Genomic DNA, 21,533 nt, shown 5'->3' with positions numbered 1-21,533 from the left:
ATAAATTTTAAACGGCTCGGCTTCGCCTCGCCTAATTAGTAAATTATTCATGGTTCAAAATCAAAAAAAAATAATTAAATTGAATTTTCTGTAAAAATTGAACTCGTAAAAATAAAAATCGGGAAAAAAAATTTTGAAAAAATTTCCGTCCCACGCGGGAATCGAACCCAGACTTCTTGCACAGCGATCCGTTACCATAGCCAAGCGTCTACCGAGCAGCTTGCCGAAACCCGTTTTTTAACGATTTACATGTTGCAAAACACAGTCGAAAACTACCCCCCCACGCGCGCGCACGTATACGCGTACATACACACATACAGGCGTACGCGATCGCATGTGGAAGTTGCTTAAATGCGGTTTGCGGATGTCTGTAGAGCCGTAGGCGACATTTTTGATTTTTCTCCTGGGTAGACTAGGGGTAGACTGATAAGGTAGACTTTGTGTTGTTGCCTTCCCTAGATTGCGACGGACTTTTTTTCTCACAACTGTCAGAGTTATTTTGTTAATTTTTCTATATTTTTGCCAAAATTAATTCGTTCAAGTGATAGAATTCCACATTGAATATGTTACATTTGTGAACTACACCATTCTCTGTTGCTGTTCATTCTCGAGGTGAGTACATCATCCAATGTTCTTTGTTACAATTCGTGCAGAAGCTCCTTCCCAGATAACGCAACATATTTGCGATTTTATTGCAAAATATACGTTCAACTGGCCAAAAAACGGTTCAATGAATATACTTTCTTGCTAGCAGTTGTGCTATAAACCGTATGATCTCACACTTTGTACATCGTAATTAACCAGAGTGTTCTGTTTGTTGTACAGGAATCTGTGTGTGATAACGGGTAATCATCTATCTCAAGAATGGTGAAAAAAGGTCCTGTCGTCGTACCGATGCAGGTAGACGAAACGTACGCCAAACTGCCTCAAGTTGCGGCCGCAGCTCCTCTAAAAGCTGCTCAAAAAGAACAGGGCGAAAGTAAACCGAAGAAAAACGACGGTATCAAGTCGTATTACAAATACAAGGTTGAGACTTTGCAGTTAATTATTCAAGATCGTACGCAAAACCTGCGCCGTCTGGAAGCTCAACGTAACGAGCTAAACGCCAAGGTTCGTATGTTACGCGAAGAAATCATGCTTCTGCAAGAACAAGGATCGTACGTTGGCGAAGTGATCAAACCAATGGATAAGAAGAAAGTGCTGGTCAAGGTACACCCGGAGGGAAAGTTTGTCGTAGATTTAGATAAGAATATCGAAATGACCGATGTGACTCCGAATTCTCGAGTCGCTTTGAGAAACGAGAGCTACACGTTACATAAGATCCTACCGAACAAGGTCGATCCTCTGGTATCGCTGATGATGGTCGAAAAGGTACCCGATTCCACCTACGAGATGGTCGGCGGTTTAGATAAACAGATAAAAGAAATCAAAGAAGTTATCGAGTTGCCGGTCAAGCATCCCGAGTTGTTCGAAGCTTTAGGTATAGCTCAACCGAAAGGTGTGCTTTTATACGGACCTCCCGGTACGGGTAAAACGTTATTGGCTCGAGCCGTAGCTCATCACACCGAATGTACGTTTATACGTGTCTCCGGTTCGGAACTAGTACAAAAATTTATCGGCGAAGGTTCGCGTATGGTTCTGAACTTTTCGTAATGGCTCGTGAACACGCTCCTAGTCTATGACAAAAAAACTGGATCGCGTCCTACAGGCTACAACGGTGAAAAAGCCAAAAAATTAATCAATCTCTTCTACTGGGGTATTGGATTTTCTATTGGTCGAAATGATGATTAATTAGATTTTTATCATCACCATCATTCTTTTCAGCTTGCTTAAAAAATTTGTATTTATAACGCTCAAACTGCTCTGCTCAATTGAAACTGTAATCGGTGATGGAATTATAATTTGCACAAGTTCGAAGTGTTTCGGTGGATTCTAGTATGATGAAGTGGTTCATAATCGTACCTTTAATTGGTGGCGTTTTTGGTGAGTATCTCCTTGCTTATTTCTCCGTACTCCAAAACCTTAGTACTACTGTTATTTGATTAAATCGTCGCGAATATTACATTCTCGATTCGCAATTTTGATCGATAGTCAGTTTTTCGCATCCATCTGCCACACGTAATGTTTTTCATTTGGGAACTTGTTACGAGACCCGATAGGAGGAAAACGTCCTCGCCGTTTTCTATTCGACCAACACAACGTACCTTATCGTATTGTGAAATAATTATATCCATTATTCAACGCCATTTCGTTTTATGACGCTACAACGACGTCTCAAAAATATATAATAATAGGCTGCAAGTGGTTTGCGCACAAATGGGGGAAAACATAACTCGTTTGCGCACAGGAAATTTAGGGGCATATAGGGACAATACGACTCGTTTGCGCACATATTTTTCCTCTCATGTTCACAGGCTTAGGACTGTCTGCTTTAGGTGACCCACATTTCCGGCTTCCGCAACTTTGATCTTCAAGAACTTTTGAATGGTAGAAGGTAGAGCTTTTGATAAAACCATTTTAAAAAGGATAAAATGACTGCCTCGTTTTCCCCTGCCTTGTTTTCGCAGCTTCAAACTTCTAGAACTTTTGAACGGTTACATGTAGAGCTTTCTATAAACACCCATTTTAAAGGGGATGAAATTACGAACATTTTGCTATATTAAAATACCTATGTGTTCACTGAAGATTTCGAGTATTTTTAGTTTAAAGTTGGCATATGTAGTATGAAAAAATTGGGTAATAGAAGTATTCATAAAATCGTCAAGTTTTCGCGAAATGACAAAAATTTAACATCAATCGATAGAAAATTTAATTGTCTTTAGTTCGAAACTACATAAAAATCCACCCGAATCCGCGAATAATCGAACCGTTGGTTAGAACCAATATGGCGTATGCGTATACTTCCCCTCTCTAGCACTTTAATATCATCATGTGCTGAGATGTAGGTACTAGGTACCTGTCTATCACAGAACCCACTCGATGAATTTTCACATTACAGCACTGCTTTGCTATATCAATGCAGTGACTAGTGACCCATTCGATGAATCTAAAAAGCTAGGAACCATGTACAATTGCAATTTGCATACATGTGCGCAAACGAGTTGTGGTCACTACAGCTACCCTGTGCGCAAACCACCTCTACTTGCTGCGGTCATTTTTCCCCATCTGTGCGCAAACGAGTTACGGCCTAATAATATGCGTGTCAATAAAAATTTTTAAGAACACGAACAAGGAAAACAGTTGGAATGTCAATCTATTTACCTGCAACGTGCAGCCGCAGCAGTAATAAACACCTACGTTATTGTATTGTTACAGCCAGCGATTATTACGTGAACATCAGCGACAATGGACCAGTGGTTGTTGGAGCAAATATCACATTTAGCGCCCGTCTGTATCTAAAAGGAGGTAAAGAGCCGGAAGGAACTTACAAATTCAAGTGGAAGGATAACGCTGAAAAGCAACAACATCACGGCGAGGTGGAATTCTTGCGCATGTAATCGCATTTGTTCGAAAACCGAATACCTACTTATCAATGAAATTTTTGTTTAGTATGTTAGTAACAACTCCCAGTCTAATTGGACCGTATCTTATTCGCCCGATAAAATCAAGGCTGGCTCGCATCAAGTAGAAGTTGAAGTGTTTTCTACCCTTTTCATCATCAATTGGTCATTGTGTTCTCGAAGAAAATCATTCGAATTGACGAGTGAGTATACCTAATACCTATATACCTACATAATTTACCTTTTCATGACAACTACAGTTGGGTGGCATGTTCTCGTAATTCAACCTAAATGTTCGCAGGCTATTCAAACTGCGAAATAACTTTGAAACAAAATGGAACGTCTTCTACTTCTGATTACATTTCTAACGCTACCAAAGTGAAACATCATAATTACTCTTCACCAACCGGACGCAAATTATATAGCTGACACCAACGTCACTACGCATTGGTACCTGGATTGCAAATATATCGGAAAAACAAACGATATGGCGTTGGCTTACAATTAAACGACAAGCGATGTTACGCATACCATCGTTGCCATAATCATCGCTTCGCACGATTCGAATAGTACAAATTACACGCGCGCTACTACCTTGAATACGGAATCTTCGACCGAGTTAATTTTGATGAATTCGACAAATGCGAACGACGCGAAATCGAATAATACCGAATTCGCGTATTTCACTGTAAACGACGGCGTCGTGGACAATTCAACCGTGCCGCCTATAGATTTCCATTGTTCGAGTAATACATTTTCGCCGCTTGATTGATAACTGCAGCACCTACGGTTTATTTTCTCGTCAAGTAAAAGTAAAAGGTGAGTCCGAGTGTGTAACGTTAAAATCTTGCGTAATAGCCAGTATCATGGAGGAAGTATTTTGTCGTTTCGTTCTACAAGTATCGTGTTCTCTGATGATCTGATTTTCATTTTCAGCTCCCATTTCAAATTTCAAAGTGGAAGGCAATAATTGGTTGCAGCATGGCGATTTGTTGAACTTACAAGTAAGGCCCCCGAGAGCGTAGCTAAATTTTTATTCGCGCTCAAATTTTCTAGCTATTTTTTTTATCTCAGGTTTGGTGCAACGGTTCGGCTCCTTTCAGTTATTGCGTGCAATTTCATATCGGTAATTATTCGATTAGCGGTAACGAAAGTTGCACGACGAGGAAAAAATACCTGAGTACCTGTAATTTCGAAATTCCTCAATATTTCGGCAATTCGACCAACTACATGGTCGTTATTATTGTAGAACATGACGTACAGAAAGTCGTCAGAGGGGTTAACGTGAATGTCTACGAAGGTAAATGCGATTTGCGACGACAATGTTTCTTATTTTTCCCATGTTTTGCGATTTTTAAACGATAATAATGCGTTCTCGTTTTATACGTAGTGACTAAGCACCCCTAAATATCTGTCATAATTGTTCCTGTGGCCGCGGCTATTGTGGCAATCATTTTAATCACATTTGGAGTAGCTTTTTACGTGCAGAGCAGGCACAGGTAACGTCCGTTCGAGAACCAGAGATGAAAGTTTATTAGCTTAGCTTGTTAGTAAATTCAAATTAACTTCGATCGTCGTTTGTTTCATTTTACAAGGTACATCGTGGAGGTAGCCGATTTTGATTTTTCCAATGCCAGCGATATGGAGTATAAAACTTTTCGCGAAAGGTTAGTCGAAGCGATCAGCAACGCGTTTAATAAGACTGAAGATTATTCGGAACAGGACAGCACCAATGCTGCGCCAGCTAGTAAAAAATACGGTAGCATGCAATGAAATTCGCGTCATGCATCGCGAAAACCGACCGCTGTTCGATGTTGAAATCTCTAATTTCGCGATGCATTCAGATTTGCCTACATGTCGCATCTAATTAACTAATCACACCCGCGTGTCTTTGGCATTTTTTCCAAGTCTTCTTTTTTTCCCCATTTTTATCCCTAAAATATCGAAATTGGAATAACGAATTTCTCATTTCGAAATTCTTTTACTTCTAGTGGTTGATCCATTTTAACTAATATAAACGAATTATCAACATCCGCGTTCATTTTCCAAACATCTATACTTAGTCATTCCTACAATTTTACGCATTTTTTTCATAAAAACGAATGATCATCTGAAGGTATTCTGGGTAGGTAACTCTAACTAAGTACGGCTGGTCATATCGATTTGAATGCTAAAATTAATCCGAATTTCAAGTTTTCGTATATTTTCGAATTTCAAAAATAAATCTAAAGTGCTAATATGTATTCCCATGATGAGTTTGTTTTGTTTTCGTTTTCCATGTAATCCGCGTTATTTATTTACCGTATTTTTCATTAATTTTTTCTTTTCTTTTTTCAATTTAATTATTTTGAAATGTGTTATAAGTTACCGTTATTACGTTATGGATATTATTATGTGATTCTAGTTGGCTTTAAGCTTTTTGTTTCTAAAGTTTTCCTATTCATACTGTATTTTATTCGTGCACTCAAATATTGAGAATTACGTCAATTTTTTATTAGAAAGAGCAAAACGAGGCTAATATTTCGTGAAACATTCAATCAATATTCAAACCCGAGGTATCGTTTTAGGATACTCTGCCTTTTGTATTAGCTTTTTAGACGTAATTTTTCAATGTTTTCATCTTGCATTTTATTTTTTATGAATATTTAATTTAGGGAAATTTTTACGTGTATTTTATTTATAAGTATGTACTGTGTATATGTGTGTATGTAGCGTAGGTACCATTTAAATAATTGTGTACAAATATTCATCACATTTTATAACTAAGTTACTTCTTTAAAAAAACGATAAAAATCTTTTAAAAATGCATAGTGCGGCTTTAAAGCATACAAAGAGTGATATTCCAAAACTCGCTTTGTCCATTTTCACAACTTTTCAGGAGAGAGGAAAAACAGTTTCCCTTTAAACGGGTAAATTGGCTTTTTAGGCGAGTTTAGCACTTTATTTGGGTGGATTTATGATGTAGGAGTGTAGGTATACATTTCATCCACTAAATACTGCTGAAAAAAATTTCAATAAAAATGGACAAAGCGCGTTTTGGAACATTATTTTTTTTTAAATTTTTAGTGAATTGGCTATTTAAGTGAGTTTAACACCTCATTTTGGTAGGTTGATGATGTAGGAATGTGAGTTAATACTTCATCTACCAGGTACCACTGAAAACTCAACTTTGATAAAAATGGACAAAGCGAGTTTTGGAATATCACTCTTCATACGATGAAATAAAAATTTTAAAGACGATTGTATGGTAAATCTTTGAGTTGAACCTGTACACCGCGTGATTTTCGTCGAGTATTTCGTATTGCACTGTGATGGTAAATAAATATGTCTGCTAAGGATACTGTGAAGCTAAGAATATTTTGTCATTTAATTCAGCGTAATTTTTATGAAAAGAAAAATCGTATCATCTACAGAAATTGCGATATTTAAAACGAATAATAACGTGGGATTTGATTTCTGAAGGGTTTGAATTGGCTGTTGTCGCGATATAAATGCGTATGTTTCCAAGCTTTAGCTACGTACTGTATACATAGTTCACTTTTCTCCTCGCCTTAATCTTCTTTAGGCTGTAGAAAATTTTGAATTTTGGGTTTCAATTTGAAACGCTGATTCTCTCGAACACAACAAACGTATGGATATTCAGTATCGACGCACCTGTAGATCGCTTTCAAATTGCGTTCTCAAAGCTTGCATATTGACTTCTAAGCGTAATTTGGCATCTTCCTGCGTTTAGCTTTCTCTAATTCGTGCACGTTTTTGTCCGCTGTTTCTATCATCCAAATCTTCGCATTCGACGGCGTCTCCTTCGTTGGCTGTTTGTTCGGTCACAGCCTGAGAAACAGGCCAAATTAAAATTTTCGTTCGAACGGGATGATTTGAAAATAATAATCATAACAATAGATTACTTTTTCTTCTGCCAACCCTTTGTCGAAGTTACGCTGTTTCTTCTCTGATTCCATAACTTTCGAACGCTAAGCTTCCAAGTCGAAATTCAAATCGGCGAGCTCGGCTTGTAATTTTTTCTTCGATCTTTGATCTGTCATTGATGTTTCAATATCACAAGGCAAGTTGAATCATACAGTTTACAAAATGCGCAAGATGAGAATAATAACGAAACAATTACACTTTGTAACGATTATTCACCTTTAGTAACTTTCTACGAGCTTCCTCGAAAATAACTTGTTCGTCTTCGTCTACAGATCATCTTTTCATTTCATTTACTTGGTCATTGGTCGATTATTATTTTAACCTTTGTATACCATTTTTATATCATGAATACTTAACAAATCGTATGGATTTTTCTGGACAATATAATCTATTTCATCTACGTACACATTATAACATCGCACCATAAGGTATTCGTACAAAATACACAGAATATATGAATGAACTTTTATTTAATTCACGAACTACAGATCAACTTTCATAAATTATAAGTTGCTCGTTCCCAAGTGACTAAAACAGATTTGGATTTTCGGGCACAACGTGATACGTCGGTCTAATTTTTTTACGGCACAGTTTGAATTGACAGCCTTCGGCCTACGAGATTACACAAATAAGATATCAATTGAACCACCTCAAAAAGATAGGCAAGGCGAAAGTAGCATGAAGACATTAGCCCATTTCACTCACCTGATTGCACTGCTCGTCATGATATACAGCAAGAGCTACAATATTAATACATTTTTGGCAATTCTGCTTGATTCCCATCTTACAAAATGCACCATGACGCAAGAACTCTCTTAGTTCGGAACAACCAGACTCTCCACAGTTCCTTGTCTTACATGTGGACAGATGGGCCAACAGACGTACATTTCTTTCTACGAAAGCTTTTTCCGAGGGCGACAAGCGCTGAAACACGATAAAATTCAGGCAACAGTTACGTTCTACCCATATCGAAAGCATATGAACAAGAGAGTAATGGGCGATAAAGTGGTTCATGCAATACACTCACCTGCACTGGTTTTATAATAACGTGACTCATTTCGTCGAAATGATCTCCAAAGATATACCCGAACAAGCAGTAGTGGTGCAAAGTTATCGATATACATCGATGTACATCGATTTAAGAAGATATCGATGTGCATCGATGTAACATTCCGATCATCGATGTACATCAAAATTGCAAAAATTCGTTGAAAAACCTGTTTTTTGAACTGCAATTTGAACTTAATTTTATAAAAATCAGAATGCTTTGATGAAAAATTGTACGTGACTCATGAAAACAGCAAGAAAAATGCAGTTTTACTGGTATTTTACGATTTACGTCGTTTCGTCTGTAAAACATTGCCAATTTTCCCAGATTTTCTCTCTAAAAAAATTTCACTTTTGAATTTCGATGTACATCGATGTAATCGATGTAAAATCTTCGATATATCGAAAATATCGATATAAGCTCACATCGATAACTTTGCACCACTAACAAGCAGTTTGGCGTACCCAAAAATTATTGTAATTAATGACAAATACGTTTAATTACAAGTAACCATTCGTGATCCGTATTTTGTAACAAAAATGATAACTGATAAGGAATAACCATTGCGACGTTTCCGCCTATTCGCTATCGCTTTTCCCAGATCACACATGCGATCAGCCAACATGCCCGTTTGCTGTCTTCTGATTGGCTCAAGCAAAAATCAGTGTGGCTGTGAAGACGATGACGCGTGATGTCATAACAATTAACATAACGTTATTCAGGTGCGGCTATACTGAATTTAACCGTAACCTTAAACTTTAAACTTAACCCTAGAAGTTAAAGGCACACAGGATGAAAGACCCCCAACAAATACTAGTATGTTGTGAAAGTAGAAGGACGTTGGCTGGTGGGCGTACGTATATAGAAACTTGGTTACGGCAGTATCGTTCTTTCTTATTCGCGTTATTCCGTTATTATTACTCGTTCAGCCATAGATTTCAGGGATACCCATGGTGAAAGGCCTATTATACTCGTTCCATCCATTACACGTTGTACATTTGTTATAGGAGTTGCCGATATGTAGTTATGTAGGCGTCTAGCCACCTACCCATGATGATGATTGAATGAAACGTACAATATTAGTACCTAATATTACTTATCCTTTTGGTTTATTTTTTTATCTTTCTTTATTTCTACCGAGTCCGGAGTCTCTCGAAAAACCTGGGAAAATAATTCGTAAATTTGTAAATAAGTATTTTTTATTTAAACAGTATTTTTCAGTTTTCACTACATGTGACGTGTAATTTAGTTAGAAAATTGAGTCCATTTTCGAGAATTTTGAAGTCATTTTTTGATCTCTTGTGAACTTCCTTTCTGCTGAGCAATAATTCATGTGAAAGATCAATTTTTCAGTTGAATTTTTTCCTTTAAGAGAAGAAAATAAATATAAAGTTTGAAATTGAATTTCTTTACAAAGTTATGCTTTTCAAAACTGTTCATTTCTTGATGCGTATCCTCGTTTTTACTACTTATTCAGTTTCAAACAATATTGCACGGCCTAGTACTTTTCAAAACTTTTGTGAGTTGATTTAGAATACACGTATATCCAACATATTTTCTGCAAAAAAATGAGGACTTTTTCGAAAATTCATTTGCTAAATGGTCACCAGAAGTTTTCAAAATTTCATAGGTCAGCAAAAGTAAAAATCACCATAAAAATATAAAAAAGAAAATCCATTGTCTTGCTGCCTAAAAAACATGAAATTAATGATTAAATTTTGATTAATCTTATAAAACTCATTTGAAGAGAGTACCTACCTACTTCGATAATATTTGAGGCATCAGGATCTTGAAAAATGAGGGGAGGGATGGTTTTATATGCCCAGAAATTTTAAAAACAGTAAATTTAATCTGATTAGATTATTTTTCCGACTTGAGAATTGAAACGCTTAATGTAGAGATGGTAGAATAAGTAGAAACATTGAGACTTACGGTGAGTTGGAAGGGAGACAAATGGATGAAGGAGTTTGAAATGTCCCCAAATTTCAAGGGCAATTTTTTCAGCTCTAAGCTCTAAAAATATGATACGAAAATGTTAAAAAAGGGTTGGAAACCATCCCACGCCCTTCTTCAGCTTATTCCAAGGACCTTATGCGCAAAATCAGAGCATTTATTTCATTCCATAGATTGAAGATTCTTCAATTGGACAATTTTTTCGTAGTTTTCAAAACATTTTAGACGAACGGCTTTTCCTGATTTTGTCAGGTACGTACTGAACTTCTGGGAAAAAGTCATTTACGCGATTCGATTTTTTCCACACCCACGATATCATTTGGGCCAAAATTGGGATTTCTTTTGAAGACTTTATTTTAGAAGCCTTTTTTTTCAGAAGCCAACTTGAATTGTTAGGTACCTTCTGCTCAAAAATCATCCAAATTCTAAAAGTTATCTTAAAAGCGAATTAAATTATATGAAAAATGAAATTTTTTGTTGGGAATTTATCATCGTGATCTTTTTTTCTCAAAAAAAATGTCAGGGGAGAGAGAGGTTGAAGCTGGGAAATTCGGAGACCATTAAAGTCGAGAAATTCAATTTCGCAAATTCGAAATTGCTCATTTTTTAGGATTTTTAAACACTGAAAAAAACTATGCATACCTACTTAATCAAAATACCTATAGTTCAAAGTTTTTCTAATTTTTGTAAATGCTGTTTTAAATTTTTTAAATATGTAAATACTTATTATTATGAACATTTCATCAAAATTTGCAATTTTCAGGTCATTTAACTTGATTTATTTCAAGGGGTTTTCACAATGTTTGCGTTTACGTTACTTATCCTGTTTTTAACCAATTTTCAAACATCTTGATTAATTTTAATAATTTCTCATTCACGCAGTTTTGTGAATTTTCTTAAATTTGTTTTCTTCAAAATTGACTTTTGTATTTTTCAATTTTTTTATTGGAGACATTTTTTTTACCTTTTTAATTGATTCTTAGAATATTTTAAACAAAAAAAAAAGGCGAACAGTTGTTCAATTTTCACAAATTTTCATTAGGTAACCTATTTTTAAAATTTACGTATTAAATTCCGGAACATGATGAGCTGAAGGGAAGGGGGTATTGAAGTCGATATTTTGTTCACTACTGACTAAAATGTCAGCTTTTGAAAATTTTTTGTTGGAATTTTCGCTCACTTCCTCAAACAGACCCAACTATGCTTTCTCATCTGATAGTTTTTCATTTTGTTTCTAGCCAATAAGCAGTATTAAAAAAAATTGAATTAAAATAAACAAACCGACGTCTCGTTATAAAAAAATTTCAATTTTTTTTGCGTAGATAAAATTCAAGACACAGATAAATTTTGTAAAAAGTTGGATGAAAAAATTCGAGTCTCCTCCTGCTTTCTCCTTCATTACACACGTCACTTTGTTGTTTTCCTGGTTTAATTTATCAATTTTGCATTTTTATAGTTTTTGCGCAAGTGAAAAAACTATAGATATTATTTGTGGTGATTTTGCAATTTTAAAATCGCTCATTCCAATTCCACTAATTCCAGTATTTTTACCAATTAAAACATCGAACTACATACATAGGTACTCATGAGTATTTTGTGCTCAGGACTACAAATGATCCCAGACGTCGGCACAAAACTGTATGTACCAGTATATAGGAGTAGGTATAATGTGCATGAACACAAAAGAAAGATCGTAGTTTTCACCCTCAATAATTCTCCGTAGTAAAAAAAAAAAAAAAAAAAAAAAACACGTTAACAATATACGTAGCTTGTAAATCTTGTTATAGGTATAAAAGTGTCAATTTCACTACAGACTACAGTAATGTACCATTCGACAGAGTGTTCTGCGTTATTCAACATTCCACCCGCGTCCCTCCTCCCTCACCCTCCTATTAGCCGAGTAAAGAAATACACATGTATAACGAATTCCCTTGCCCAGCTGATTGACTGTCCTTCAAGGCAGTTGACCGCTAATGTTAGAACAGGATGTCCGTGGATAAAGAAAAGAAAACAATCAAAACATTCTCGTAACCATGTGGTATTTGGCGCTAAATGCGCGAGCGGATCGTAAGAGGAAGCCTATAGGTACTGAAATATTCATTGTATGAACATGGAACACCTAAAAAAAATACCAAGTACCAAATTTTCATATTCTTGATTTGTGAATAAATAATTTTGTAGCATTGAAGATGAAGAACCCTGCTGATCAACTTCAAAACAGATAAATGAACTTTCTATTAGAAATACAGATAGAGATGATTCTGAAACAAAATTAAAATTGTCAATTCTGACAAAATACCATGATGATAGGGATCAACCTAATTGAAACATGAAAAATTTCCCAGTAACTTTGAGCTCACAGAATATAAAGTTGTATTCAATTTCAGCAATTTTATTTTTCATCTTTAAAAAAAGGCAAGGCAAAGGAGTGGATTTCTGAGGAAATTTTGTGACGAGGGTGCAAGATTCACATTTGGAGGCCAATGGTACATACCTATCCAAATTTGATATCGGTGAGCTCAACAAGCTTTTGTCCTCGCTTCACTCGAGTGTGTTATTTGTTTTTCATTTTCAAGATTTTTTGAAACATTGATTTTTCACCTCTCGAAACCCAAATTTTTGAAACCTTTTCCCCTTGCTTCTCACGGCCCAATTCCTATCTCTAAACTGAAAAAGAGAAAAACAATCTCTGTTTGAAACTTCAGTAAATTCAAAAATGAAAATAACAATTTTTCAATGAACTTGAGATACACTTATTAACTGGAAAAATTGTCATTACATTTTAAAAACTGGTTATTTCACTCGGCAAAATTGGTATTTTTTTCTCATGGTACCAGTCAGAAAATTTTCAGTCGCCGCCTAACTCAATTCTTTCCTTGTCAGATTGATTTATTTTCTCTAAATTGAATAAAAAACAAAAAAAAAACTATTGTAGGTACAACTCGCATTCACCATTCAACTTTCAAGTATCCTAACACAAGGAAAAACAGGAGGAGAAAGATTTTGAGGGAGGGAGGGTAAACTTTTGAAGGTTTTTCGGCTGAGCGAGAAAACTGTAGGTGTTGTGTATGAACTATACTGGGTTTTATTTCGAGACGTAAAAATGTAGTGAAAACTGTGAAAAAAACAATTTTCTTGGGTTATTATCATCAGATCTAACTGAAATTCGGTGTGTAAATGTGCCATGGCACTATTGACGCAGGTGTGAATTTTTTTTCAAAAAAATTGGTTTCAGGAGGGTAGGGGTTGATTTTACGACGAACATGATGAGGGGGTATTTTGGTCATAATTAGGCTGGAATAGAGTGCAAATTTGAGTTCAGGAGCTTCGATTTAGTAGGAAACCCATTTTATTTGTGATTATTTCATAATATTTTGCTTAAAACTGATCAATTTTGGATTTTTCATAATTATTTTTTGCTCTATTTTGAGTCAACCGTTGATTGAATCGAAAAATGTGTAATAATAAAAGTTGTTCAGCGTGTCGAGTACTAAAGGGACATTGAGATTCAAAATGTGAATTACCTACTTAATTATTCCTATTTCAAATCAAGTTGGGTAGGATGAAAGAGTAGGTAACTGATGTTTTAAATAACACTATTCCGATTCTACTCGACACGCTGAACAACTTTTATTATTACACATTTTTCGATTCAATCAACGGTTGACTCAAAATAGAGCAAAAAATAATTTTGAAAAATCCAAAATTGATCAGTTTTGAGCAAAATATTATGAAATAATCACAAATAAAATGGGTTTCCTACTAAATTGAAGCTCCTGAACTCAAATTTGCACTCTATTCCAGCCTAATTATGACCAAAATACCCCCTCATCATGTTCGTCGTAAAATCAACCCCTACCCTCCTGAAACCAATTTTTTTGAAAAATAAATTCACACCTGCGTCAATAGTGCCATGGCACATTTACACACCGAATTTCAGTTAGATCTGACGATAATAACCCAAGAAAATTGTTTTTTTCACAGTTTTCACTACATTTTTACGTCTCGAAATAAAACCCAGTAATCAGTATAGTTCATACACAACACCTAGAGTTTTCTCGCTCAGCCAAAAAACTGATGAAAAATTTGTTTTTTGTGTATTTTGGGCTGAAAACATTGGAACGAGCAAAAATTTTGCACACGCATGTGTTTATGCATTATTGATACAGCTGTGAAATGTTTTTACAAAAAATTAATTTTAGCGGTAGTGGGGATTGATTTATCAACGAAATCGATGAGGGTGGACGGGTGGTCCTTGGGTCACATTTCAGCTGGAATAGAGTCCAAATTCAAATTCAGGAGCCTCGATTTGGTAGGAAACCCATCTTATTTTTGATTATTTCGTAATATCTTGCCCAGAACTGATCAATTTTGGCTCGTTCCCTCAAAATCTTTCTCCTCCTGTTTTTTTCTCATGTTAAGATACTTGAATGCGAGTTGTACAATGATTTTTTAAAATTTTTTATTCAATAATGAAAATAAATCAATGTGACAAGGAAAGAATTGAGTTTTGTTTAGTGAAGGGGGGAGGTGGTGACTGAAAATTTTCTGACTGGTATGAGAAAAAAATACCAATTTTGCCGAGTGAAATAACGAGTTTTTGAGATGTAATGAAAATTTTTCCAGTTAATATTTAATAAGTGTATCTAAAGAGAAATTGTTATTTTCATTTTTAAATTTACTGAAGTTTCAAACAGAGATTGTTTTTTTCCCCTTAAAATTTATAAAGGGGTAAGTCCTTAGAATGAAATGGACCCTAAATTCTTACTCGATGACCTCGATTTAGGGGGAAAACAACTATACCTAATTAATTTGTGTTTTTTGGCCCAAAATTTGTCATTTTCAATTTTTGGAAAATATTTCCTTAGGTATTTCCTATCAGCACCTATTCAAAAAAATTGAAAAAGTTCTCGGATGCTTGCACACAAGGCGCAGCAGTTCGAGTAGCAGCCATAAAAACCAAAAAAGCGATTACAAGAGGTATAAATAATGAAACTTTTTTCGAAAACATCAAGCGAGATATTCGCAGTCCGAATTCTATATTCGAAACTAATAATATGATTTAAATATTCGAATATGTTTTTTTTTTTTTTTTTTTGATTGTTGAGAATTCAGTAAAGTCATTGCTGGTAAGTATCCGAAAATTTTTCGATGTGATTAAACTGACAAGGGATCTTGAGGTGACACCCTCCGATTTGAACAGGATTGCGATTCTTGGAAAAAGCACAGTCTAAAACCCCCAGAACCAAATTTTCAGCTGTCCAACTTGATTTTTCGATTTTTGGCGAACGTTTGAAAATTAAAAATTAACTGTTTCTGGTTATTCTTGTTTTTAAAAAAAAAGTTCGTGCTATGATCAGTAAAAATGATCAAAATAAGTCCTAAAACTGATATTTATTCCCCAAATCCAAATTTCACCCTTTCCAGCCATTCTGGAGCCTCCCGCGCGATTTTTCAATTTCTCCAGAATTTTGAATAAGCTTCAGAAGGCGTGAATATGAAGTTGGGCAGCTAAAAATCGAATTCTGTGTTATACTCGACCTGTTTAACGAGTTATCCACATTTGAGTCGATTTTGGGAGGGACACCTCAAGAGTGGTTTTTTGACCAGCTTTTTTTCATACTTAATAAAAATATCTAAAAATTAAAAGTTTACCGTTTGCAAGGAAATTTTGGAAATAGGCACTAATCGCTTTTATCGAGTTCAGAATCAGCCACCCTCTGACCAAATTTCGCTGTTTCGAGCTCTTTTCGCAGCGTCCAGTGTGATTTTCTGAGTTTGTCCTGCTTTGAATATGATGGTATGGTCATTGTATGACATATAAAACAGGATAAATTTCGGAAAATCACCATGTTTCCATGAGAATTCAGTGAAGTCATTGCTATAGTAAGTATGTAGGTATAGGTATGTACCTGAAAATTTTTCTATGTGATAAACTGAGGATAATAAAATTGGTACACTCTTCAAAATGCAAAATTAACTGGCTCATACTCGTAGAATGCCTCGCATCAAAATAAATGTAATTAATGTTTTTCGTTTTCAATTAAAATTTAAAAAGCATTAAACAACGTAATTATTAATTCTCTTCAAAAACATCCGATAGGCTGATAGGTAACTTGAATAACAGAGGTTCACTTCCGAAATATGGGTCCCACTCCCATTATTAATTATTAATAAATAATAATGCATTTTTCTTGTTCTTTTTTAATTTAAAAAATTTGAAAGTAATTCCAGTTCTCAACTAACGTAGGTTGGTAACATTACATTCAACAGACCGTTCATTTGATTCACTACATATGCACGTCCGCCGTTCTATTATGATTCTCGTTTCTCCGGGCGCAGCGTTGCCACGAGTTACACCATCCAGTTTGTTGGGGGTCTTTCGTCCTCATTCCCTAAACGAAGGCAGTGTTGTCATAACGTTATTCATAACGTAACGAAAAAACGGAAAAACCCGGAATTTTTTCTGTTATAATCAGTGTTGGCCATAACGATATTTTTTTTCGTTCCGTTATTTCGTTACGTTACAAAATTGATATTTTTTTAGTTACGTTTTGTTTTTCGTTATGGTATTTTGTAACAAAAAATTGCTGTAACACTCAAATTAATTATTATTATAAATTTGTTTTAGAAAAATAATACTGAAAAAATTATGAATCTTTTTTTCGGTTGATACCGATTTGTGTAGTTTACATTTACAATATTGTGGTGATAAGGTATATTTTCTTACAACTTGTTTTTAACTTTGAGTACTTATAGTCATACTTTTATTATGGTTGAATATAATTATTTACGTTAGTAATTATAATAAGTGTTAAGTAGGAGGTAATCGGTAGATTGTATGCGATGAATATTGTTCAAAATATATTTACGTATAGGTATTAGGTATATTATAAACGTTGTAATTTTAGAAGATGTAATTTTTTTTCGTTGGTTATTTCTTTCTTCAATTTTGTTTTGTCGAGTTCGTATTTTAAACTATCTTTCACTTATTTTAATTTTTAACGTGGCTCATTTACTCGTTTATTTACCTTTTTTTTCTTTTTTTCTTTTTTTCTTTATTTTCTCAGATTTCTCTTTTTCATGTTTAATATAGGTAATATAGCCAATATAGGTACAAATAATATACAGGGTGGACAGAAATATCGGGTACCCCTAAAAAAGTTTTCTGCTAAATACTTCGGTTGGTCACAGTGAATGATAATAATGGTAGCACATGAATGGTTGTTAGACTGGAGAGATAACATTTCACCAATCATATGCATCTATTTCACGTTGCCAACCTATATTTTTAACAGGGCTTCAAACCCGTACCCGTACGAATACCCGAATACCCGAACGAAAATCCAACAATTTCTGTACCCGAACCCGTACCCGTACCCGAAAAATGAAATGAGGAATACCCGAACCTGTACCCAAACCCAATAGAGATTATTTTGAACCCAAATACCCGAAAATACCAGTGTTGGCGACCCGTAACGGTAACTGTAATGAAAAACGAAAATAACGAAATTTTTTCCGTTACAAGTAACGGAACTGTAACAAAAACGATATTGTGATCATGTGAAGTTGTGTAACTGAAACGTAACGTAACAATATCTCTCTTCGAGTAACGTAACGAAAAACGAAATTATTTCGTTACATGTTCGTTATTTTTTTTAGTTACAATTTTTTTTAAATTAAGCAAAAAAAAGGTGATTTTTCATTTTTTAAGTTTCAGTTTTTCAAATTCTCTTTTTAAAAAAACGTGATTGTGTTATAATCATACCTGTAACGAAAAAATGTAACGCTATATTTTTCGTTACACTGGTATTTGAATTCTTTTTCCGTTATTTTCGTTATTTTTGTTACAATTTTTTTGTTACAAACGCATTTTACTTTGAAATATCATCAAAAATACGTTGAAAAAACGTTTCTGTAACGAAAAAATGGTAACGAAAATAACGAAAATAACAGAACAAAAAAATTTAAATACTAGTGTAACGAAAAATATCGTTACAACATTTTTTTCGTTACCAAAACCATAACGAAAAAACGTAACTAAAAAAATATCAATTTTGTAACGTAACGAAATAACGTAACGAAAAAAAATTTTGTTATGGCCAACACTGCCGAAAATACCCGATAGATCGGGTACAGTTCGGGTATTTCACCTAAAATACCCGAACCCGTACCTGTACCCGAACGTTTAAAATTTTCATACCCGTACCCGATACCCGTACCCGATTCTCTGAGAAATAAATCTGTACTGAAGGGCCGTGCAGGGTTGCGTCGGTCCACCGTACTATATGCTAAGTCGATGAGCAAATAAAGAGACAACTCAGGGGGGTAGGTTCGAGGGTTCTGTATTTTACCTAAAATATAACTTATGAAAATAGTAGTACAAAAATGCTCTTCAGCTTAAAAGCACTGGATCCCAAGTAATCGAAGTGAATTAATTCTTGGACAAATATTCGTCAAAATAACAGGTATCCGGCTCGAGTATATGTATTCGCCGGGTACCCAGGTAATCTATGAGAAGTGCAATGTAGCAGTTGGCACGTAATGTACCCGCACTCCGCACATCTCCCTGCCACTTCATTGCCCCCACGTCCCGCAAATCGGATATCCGATGCGTGACTCGAATGACAAATCGTGACAGGAGATGTGCCTCCGGAACAAGCCAAAAAAATTCGCACCGTCCACGGTGATTTTTTCGGTTTGAGACGTAATCGTAGAACGCCGATGCGTAAATAAATAAACGCTGTGTATTCGATGAAAATTTAATGTCTTCTTCGATGATATTTGTTAAAAAATGAGCAAATTCGGGTAATTATTTGTATTCGATTTTTTTCGTTGTAATTACCTGTAATTCGAGCGTTATCGAGATACATTGTATCGTTTTCGTTTCCGAGAAGTCAACAAAATCATCCGATGACTTTTGATATTTTTCTACTCGAGTATTCGTTTTTCCATTCGAGTTAACTACGTTTCTGATCGTTATTATGGCGATTATTTATTCGTTTGATTAATGTACATATTGTGTATTTATTAATTATGTTTCAATACATCTTTATCTTGAATGTGCGACTCGAATTTTATTAGGTTATGGGTACCAGACGCGCTAAACTGTGCCTATTCGAGATAAAAACGCTAATCGTGTTGTATTTCGTTCGGTTCGTTATCTAGATACGATTACGTTGGTTCGAGTGCATATTCGCGTTATCTTCAACGTTACAAATTAGATCGCAGTCGTTAGCTGTTGATATCTAATTTCACCATGGATTATATCAAGGGTATAAAGCCTCTGTCCTGTTCCAGTGATTGGCCGTCATGGAAAGATAAAGTGCTCGACGTACTCGCCTTGTTTAATGCCGTGGACATCGTAGAAGGTAAATCAAAATGCCCAGCTGAACCTAAAACAACCGATACCGCCGCCGACGCCGCCGAAACACGTAAGTCGATTGCAGCTTGGCAAAAAGCATCTCATCAAGCGAAGATAATCATTTCCCAAACGATTTCTCAAGACCTACACAGTCGCATCGCTGGTAGGCTATCCGCACGTGAAGCATGGGTAGTGCTCACAAAAGAATTCGACGATAAAGCTGAAGATCAATTGTTCCGCGAATGTCTCAATTTCTTCAGCACCGAATGGAATGATATCGAAGATGCGCCATCTGTTGTTTCACGAATCAAAAATCAACATCGTGACTTTCGAGCAGGCTTGGAAAATCGAAAAATCGAGACAGTCGATCAGCTGTTAGAATTATTGTTCGTTTCAAAAGTTTTGCATATTCTACCGAATCGATTCAAATCTTTTAAAGCAAGTTATCTTCTTATCAAGTCGCAGACTAGTAAGTCGCTCAACAATCTATCTGATGCACTTATTATGCATGAGCGAAACGTCAGTCCGGTGCATAGCTCGTCAACGTCGTCATACGAAGCTATGTTTGCAAAATCCGGCAAGAAGAATAACTTGAGATTCGTCGCTAAAACGTCCGGTGATCAACGTACTTCTGGAAATAATTTGAATAATTCTGGAAGTAACCAGCAAAACGACGTCATTTGCAAGTATTGTTCCGGGAAAGGGCACTGGCTCAAAAAGTGCTCTAGGTGGATAAACGACGGTAGACCACCCTTTCCAGCTCGAGCTAACGGTACTGCAAATTATTCGCCAAAAGTCAACGCTTCCGGTAGTTCACCGAAAGTGAACGAAATGATAGCCGATTCAGAAACGAAAAGTGCTCTACTCGCCGATTGTGAGCAGCAAATGAATACGGTTATTTCCTCGAACGATACTCAAGCTTGGTGGATCGATAATGGCGCCACCAAACATATCACACCGCATCGAGAATGGTTCCAAACGTACGAACCATTTCCGTCGAATTACTTTGTCAAAGCTGCTGGTAGTCGAGTCGCAGCTGTTGGTCATGGATCGATCGAAGTAGCTATTTGACGGACGTGTGGCATGTACCGAGTATTTCGAAAAATTTAGTATCTGTGCTTGCCGCTCACGATAAAAAGCCAGATAGTAAATTCGTCTCAAATCAAGTCTCCTGCAGCTTCGAAACAGGAGATCGCGTAATGTTCACCAGCTCGAGAAACAAACATGGTACGCTTTACAAAGCATCGTTCGACACCGTGTTACCAGAGCCGCAGGTGAATGCTGTTGAGAGCAGTGAACTAGTTCAACTCTATCACGAACGATGGGGTCATATCGATAAAAATCTCGTTCGATCCAAACTCACAGCATTGGGGCTACAAACGAAAGCAAACGCTAATACTGATGTCTGTGAACCGTGTCAGTTTGGAAAAGCGCATCGTCAGACGTTCGGAATGCGTCTACCGACCAAATCAGTTGGTGAGCTGATTTCTGGTGATGTTTGCGGACCATTTGATCGTTCCTTCAGTGGTCGCAGATATCTGATCGTTATCAAAGATCACTATTCACATTATCGACATGTGTTCGTCGAGAAGGAGAAAACGGCAGCCGTAGTATCTCGTTGTATTCGAGAGGTACTTTCTGAAGCTCGTACTCAAGGTCATCGCGTGTTGGAATTTTTATCTGACAACGGAGGCGAGTTCGATAACGAGGCAGTACGTTTGGTGTTACGAGATTTTGGTGT

At 35.9% G+C, this 21,533-nt stretch overlaps 1 protein-coding gene and 2 pseudogenes across 4 annotated transcripts; 2 read left to right on the top strand and 1 right to left on the bottom strand.

The window, feature by feature from the left end:
- Positions 1-417: 417 nt before the first annotated feature.
- LOC135841001 (26S proteasome regulatory subunit 8-like) lies at positions 418-3,942 on the top strand (annotated as a pseudogene).
- LOC135837298 (uncharacterized) lies at positions 1,941-6,740 on the top strand (annotated as a pseudogene).
- A 311-nt stretch (positions 6,741-7,051) lies between these two features.
- On the bottom strand, positions 7,052-9,019 carry LOC135841011 (protein cbp-1-like). Of its 4 annotated transcripts, none has more exons than XR_010557830.1 (4): positions 8,455-8,531; positions 8,133-8,351; positions 7,155-8,039; positions 7,052-7,066 (listed from the first exon to the last, which is right to left on the bottom strand). XR_010557830.1 is itself a non-coding variant. In XM_065357793.1 (4 exons), exons 2-4 carry the CDS (start codon positions 8,482-8,484, stop codon positions 7,956-7,958), a joined length of 333 nt encoding a protein of 110 aa, XP_065213865.1. In that variant the 5' UTR covers positions 8,485-8,525; positions 8,931-9,019; the 3' UTR covers positions 7,881-7,955. The 4 variants fall into 4 exon arrangements, 1 of the variants encoding a protein (XP_065213865.1); XR_010557827.1 differs by lacking the exon at positions 7,052-7,066 and having other exon boundaries at positions 7,317-7,331; positions 7,406-8,039; XR_010557829.1 differs by lacking the exon at positions 7,052-7,066 and having other exon boundaries at positions 7,522-7,536; positions 7,644-8,039.
- Between the last annotated feature and the right edge of the window lie 12,514 nt (positions 9,020-21,533).

Source organism: Planococcus citri, chromosome 1 (genome assembly GCF_950023065.1).
Source record: "Planococcus citri chromosome 1, ihPlaCitr1.1, whole genome shotgun sequence".
NCBI lineage: Eukaryota > Metazoa > Arthropoda > Insecta > Hemiptera > Pseudococcidae > Planococcus > Planococcus citri.
The sequence above is the reverse complement of the archived record's forward strand: the minus strand, read 5'-3'. Positions and strand labels throughout refer to the sequence as shown.

Coding starts and splice junctions, on each gene's coding strand:
- LOC135841011 (XM_065357793.1), bottom strand. CDS start 8,484: ATGAGTCACGTTATTATAAAACCAGTGCAG. Junction 8,352..8,454: donor TTATTATAAAACCAGTGCAG/GTGAGTGTATTG, acceptor ATCGTGTTTCAG/CGCTTGTCGCCCTCGGAAAA. Junction 8,040..8,132: donor ATGACGAGCAGTGCAATCAG/GTGAGTGAAATG, acceptor GTAATCTCGTAG/GCCGAAGGCTGTCAATTCAA.